The sequence below is a fragment of the Pyxicephalus adspersus genome, chromosome 3, assembly GCF_032062135.1.
Source record: "Pyxicephalus adspersus chromosome 3, UCB_Pads_2.0, whole genome shotgun sequence".
Lineage (NCBI taxonomy): Eukaryota > Metazoa > Chordata > Amphibia > Anura > Pyxicephalidae > Pyxicephalus > Pyxicephalus adspersus.
The window spans coordinates 121,939,090-121,945,089 of NC_092860.1; the positions used below are offsets into that span (position 1 = coordinate 121,939,090).

At 36.5% G+C, this 6,000-nt stretch overlaps 1 protein-coding gene across 3 annotated transcripts in view; it reads left to right on the forward strand.

The window, feature by feature from the left end:
- Positions 1-5,774, forward strand: part of DLC1 (DLC1 Rho GTPase activating protein) — a 176,206-nt gene extending 170,432 nt beyond the window's left edge. For all 3 annotated transcript variants that reach the window (XM_072406197.1, XM_072406198.1, XM_072406199.1), the window contains 5 exons: positions 408-522; positions 907-1,125; positions 1,744-1,961; positions 2,124-2,297; positions 3,162-5,774. In XM_072406197.1, the coding sequence (XP_072262298.1) occupies positions 408-522; positions 907-1,125; positions 1,744-1,961; positions 2,124-2,297; positions 3,162-3,282 (847 nt within the window). In that variant the 3' untranslated portion in view covers positions 3,283-5,774. The remainder of the gene's footprint in view (positions 1-407; positions 523-906; positions 1,126-1,743; positions 1,962-2,123; positions 2,298-3,161) is intronic.
- The last annotated feature ends 226 nt before the right edge of the window (positions 5,775-6,000 follow it).

The following is a 6,000-nucleotide window of genomic DNA, read 5'->3' on the forward strand; positions in this document are numbered from 1 at the left end:
TTTACAGTAAACTGATATCCACCTGCTATGGACTTAAGAATTTCAGACTACCTTATTTCAGTACATTACCCTGGTAATCTGCATAGAGGTCAGATCTTTCAATTTTTGGTATGGCACTTGTGTCCAGTATTTGAAAATTAAATTGAACGATACTCTTTAATCCTAGTTTGGCTTTGATTTATACAGTGGACAGTATCTATTGCTTCGGAATCTTGGTGGTTTGCTGATTACATTGAAGTGACCCTCTCCCTAAAATTAGGAATCCATATTTCCACCAATTACTGTATGAATGGATGTTTTAGGAATGTTTTAGTTACTAGTCTATGCACATCCGAATTCCTATTTGCACAGTCCTATTGATGTAACTGATATCTAAACCTTAACATTTTGTGTATGCATTGTTCCAGGGTCATGCAGAGGAAACAAAGCTTGGGGAAACCTGATCAGAAAGACCTAAATGAAAACCTTGCTGCCACTCAAGGCCTAGCACATATGATTGCTGAATGCAAGAAACTATTTCAGGTACTAGCTGTTACTTTGTTTTCAGAGTTGCTCTAAACGTCATAGCATATTGTATAATTGGAAATTAATCCCATCCTTTTCCATGCTTTTAAATACTTCCTAAACCTTCATGCCCAATCATCAGTGTTCAGCATCACAGTTTGTTTTTCATTTTCAAAATCCGTTTCTTCCATTCTGCTTACAAAATATCTTAAAAATCCTGGATCGACTGAATTGTTTCATTGTTGTGCAATTGTACACACACACTACACTATCCAGTACCTTTTATGATTTATGAAGTATGTTCCCAATCTGTAACTAAACACATTAAATCTTTTACAACTGTGTTATTGTTAGGTGGCTTAGTTAATCTGGAGCTAATTATTTCTTTTCTTTCAACCCTAGATTCCTGAAGAAATGAATAAATGTCGTAATTCATACATGGAGCAGGACCTCAGGCCAGCATGCTTGGATGAGCTGGTCAATGGCAATAACGAGGGACACTCTGACTATCAGGCTTTCCTTCAGGAGGGCGTTGACAGCTTACTGAAAGAAGCCAAGGACAAGTTTAAAGGGTGGGTCAGCTGCTCCACATCTGAACAGGCTGACCTTGCTTACAAAAAAGTAAGTCATTTTAAATGAAAGTGCACGTAGTCATGTACCTGTCAGTAGTGCAACCAGTGTTCTCCCCAGCCCCTTTTAGCCGGGCACACCACCTGGCATTTTTCAGTGACCACCTGGCTGTTTTTGGGTGGTTACTGAAAAGTTGTAAATCCAACACTACTGCATTGTCTTAGTCATTTAACTGGTTGGACAAGCTGGGAACTCTGGTGGAGATATCTATTGAATTCCTGTAGAGATTCAAAATTGTAGTATTTGTAGTCCTTAACGTCACCATTCACAACATCCGATCCTGTTTGGCTTTAAAAGAACTACTTAATTATTAGTTTTTGATGCAAATGTTATGTTGCACCATTCTTTTACATAGTGTGAATTTTTTTTACACTTTTAACTGACTACAAATATAATGTTTATTTGAGCCTTTAAGGTTAGATTGAATGTCCAGGTTTTGCTGCTCTAATTACTTCCATGATGTATTTCATATAAAGCTTTTCTAGCGTGTAATAGATGACTCATGGTTATGGAGTCACTGAATGTTTTACCTGGAATATAGTGTTTATTATTAGAGTATTAATATTAAGTTGTTTCTTAAGTTTTTACTACCATGTCTTTACTTCTCAGGTCCCTGATGGCCCTCCTCTTCGGCTGTGGAAAAGCACTATCGAAATTGCAGCTCTACCCGAGGATGTTCTTCAGCGTCTACTGAAAGAGCAGCATCTATGGGATGAGGATCTGCTGGACTCAAAAGTTATAGAGACTTTAGATGAGAATACTGACATTTATCAATATGTACAGAATAACATGGCTCCACATCCAGCTAGAGACTTTGTGGTTTTAAGGTAAATGGAGACAAAACAAAACCTTTTTATTGGACAACCGATACCAGTTGTCCATAATAGATTACCCTTAAAAAAATGAAACTTAGACATGTAGAGAGTACTATTGTATTCCAGCTTGGTATACGTTAACTGATTATCAATTTTTTTCTTTCACTTCTAAAGATCATGGAGAAGAAATTTACCAAAAGGAGCTTGCCTACTACAGCTTATATCAGTGGACCATGAACAAGCTCCTTTACTTGGAGTAAGAGTCAATGTATTTCAGTCCAAATACCTCATTGAACCTTGTGGCACAGGGAAATCCAAGCTTACCTACTTGTGCAGAGCTGATCTGAGGTAAATGTCCTTTCCTTTACTTTCCTGGTACACGGTCTCTGAATATACCACTTTGCAGTCAAAAGAAACACCAAAACAAAATAATATTTGCTAGGAATATGACTGACTTATTTGACTTGGCTGTGTTTAGGCAGGATCAGATTTACATTCCTTGAAATAATGACGTAAGAAAATTTACTCTTGTAAGTGCAGTTGTCTCCAAGGTAACATATTTGAAAAAAAAAAAAGAATCTGACTCATTCTGATATTTGGTTTGGCACTTCCAGCTATATGAATGAGAAGACTTCCTTTGACTGCCTTTCACTCTATCCACATGACTAGGCTTGTCACCAGCATCCCTCATTGCATGCTTCACCTCATTAGTAACTTCTGTATGTTCAAACTGTCTCGCTTCTAGACCTTTACTGCACTCCTCTCAGGAATCTTGTTTGAGATTTCCTGTTTAGCTTTTCATTTATGTATATATGTCAGTAAGGGGGTGTATATGATGAACAACAGAACAACATTGCATGTGCAGCAAATAAGATGCTCAGATCTTTCCCTCTGTTTTCTCTTTTTCTTCAATCTTTATGCCCCAGAGTATTCTTCACAGTGCTGTGCTCAATATAAAATAGCTAATGTGCCCAGGAAAGTGTAGGAACTTTAACAGTGGTCAGTTCAGCTGAGTAGGTCAATCAGTTTACCTCGAAAAGCAAATATACTTCTTGCCCTCCTATAGTAGAATTGCCATTCCTAGCTGTATTTAGTAGACCTTATCATTGGAATGATGTTATATTTTATCACCCTGCCTTTAAAAACTTGGATTTGTATAGTGGTTGCTAAGTTGAACATCAGATTTAATACTGACTTTTTTTTATGTTTCAGGGGCCACATGCCAGAATGGTACAACAAAGTTTTTGGACAGTTATGTGCCGCAGAAGTAGTCAGGATTAGAGATTCATTCATCAATCCACAACCAGAAAGCAATAACGGGAAGTCAAGGTGACACGCACAATTGTTTCTACAGCGTTTCCAAGGAAGTGAAAATGATGAAAGGTTTTAGGACTAATTGGAAAATCCAGGACCTATACAAGATGCTTGGAAAAAGTCAAATCCAAGGAATGAAGCTGCTTTTGTCATTTATGGTGCTTTGTGCCATGGACTAGAATTTACCAGCCATAAGGCTTTCATCATAAATCATCCTATATGTGTTAGTACATATCAATTGACTGCTTCTGGGAAGCAAAAGGATTTTATTGGAAAGTATGTATTGTTATAATAATGCAACATTCCTGTATACTTTGTACTTTGTATATTGTCATTGTGTTAATTATTAAGCATATGGAGGGACTGGTGTATCCACTGGAATAATTGGTACTTATGCTTCTATGCGTATCTATATACTTTGTATGTTCAAAAGAGAAAGATTTGCACAGTGAACATGTGTGAATGTGTGTCGCCCTTGTAAATTTAGTCCAGCCATCTAGTGTCTGGTACACTGATAGATTACTTGTAATGGTTTTAATCTCAGGTTTAGTTGCAATGGGTAGAAATATGAAAACGGGCCAAACTATCCATTTTTGAATGACATGAGTCTGATGCACATTTTCTAATTTCTTACGTTTAAATTTAGTCTCTGGATCCCTAGCTGAGCTGCCTTGCTATTATCACGCCATTAGGACTCTGAAACACACATTGACATTACATTAAAAATCATACAACTTGAAGAAATGTCTTTTTAATTCTTTTAATGCACAAATATACTCATGCTTGCCAACATTCAAACCTAGGGAAACCAAACTTGGCTTGGGTTTACTCCCAGGATAGTGACATAGTACAATTACCCATAGAAAACATCAAGTCATCGGACAGAAATGTGAATCTTATGTGTGACTGCACTCTTTACGGTATTACTGTCTCCATACACTTATTTTAGGTATGAGTCGATAAGCTTTTGTTTGCTTCAAACAGGTTTTACGTTTGCATACATGTCTATAGAAGTACAAAGTCCACATGAAGCAAAAACGGTGTGCTGGAATTCAAATGCTTCTATCAGTGAATTGTCAATAATTTCAGAAGCATCTAAAACTGATGCCATCAGCACAGTTCCTCGGCTATTTAGGTTTAGTTGTTTATGGCCTTTTAGAGCAGGAACAGCAATCTCCAGGCATGTGCTTAAAAAACCATGTCACTGGGTGATGCACAGATCCTTCTGGTTGTACTGAAGGTCTGTTTTGCCCATATCACCTTACTAACTTAAGCTGGTAACCTGGAAAACCTAACCTATTTTGAATGGCTGGACTCCTTTCTTTTGGACATTTGTATGCATTTTTATTTTTAGGCATTTTCAAGTGCTACCCTTGGAGGGTGAATAATGGAAATGCAACACATGTGATCTTGTAGCAGCATTTAAATCTAATAGCTTACCTGGGCTAAAGGTATTGATGTGTATAAAAAAAACACATATGAACATATCAGCTACATTTTAAAAGATTTGTTGGCAAGCATGAGTGAAGTATGAGGAGTACTTAACATCTATGTTCATATTAGAAGTTTGTGTGTATTGTGCATAAAATAAGCTCAGCAAGGCAAAAGGTTTATTCGGAGCAGGGCTGGACACATCCTATGGACAAGATAGGCTCTTGTTATATTTCAGCTGTCTGAATATTTTTGAACCTTTTCCGTAGCTGTAGTCTGTCAGCAGAAGTATATGATATACCCCAGTTCCTCTAACGTGCCTACTGGCCTATAGATGGGCCAATACTGGCTCCTAATTTCTTTATTCATTTCTGATCTCCGACTTAGATACTTTTATTGGAGTTGTCCACAGAATATTGCTTTGTGTTAATTAGCAGCTGTTTTTCCTAACCTGAAATATACCGTCATGTGCAGCAAATATTGGGGTAGCAGAGGGCTGAACTAGGACACTAGAGCTTAATGAAGTGGGAGGGGCCTCTGGATGTGGGAGGAGCCACTGAGCTATATTGTACAGGGAGAAGAGGAATGTTGAAACTTTAAGGTAATTTAATTGTATGCAGAATGAAAAGAGAACCTTAGTGAATGAAAGTTGTTGCAAGACCTTTGTTTTTACCGTCGTCAGTATTAATTGAAATGCTTTTTAATGAAGAATTTTGTTTTATGTAACAAGCAAAATAATAGTGTTTTCAGTATCAGTGTTTCCACATATATCATAAATATCTAAACATTGTATAGCCATTGTTATCGTTTTGACTGTATAAAAGCATCGCTGTACATACCACTTTAATGTTATATGTATTGTTCAAGATAGTAAATGCATGGCAAAGGTAATTATTTAAGATATACTTGTATTTATACCTCATATATGTGTCATTTTTGTATCTGGATACATTCCCTCAATTTTAAGTATGCTAAACATGGTAAACATTAAAGTGAAAGAGCATAGAGAATAGATTTATATCTTGATGCATATGTCTTTATAAAATATAGCCAAATGCACTATTAAATGTCTAAAATTAAGCTCTGTTGAAGTGTTTTACTTTTTTGAGTCAATTTAATGCTGCAAGAGATTACAAGGTGAATCTGTACTGACCATTTACACACATACTTATGGTAAAGCAGATCTATCCATTGCCATACAACCAAAACAGATTTCTGACATGACACAAGTTCTTTTTCCAAAAACAATGTTTTTTTATAAAATATCTACTACTTAGCAAAAGTGAATCAAGAAAGGACAACTGGT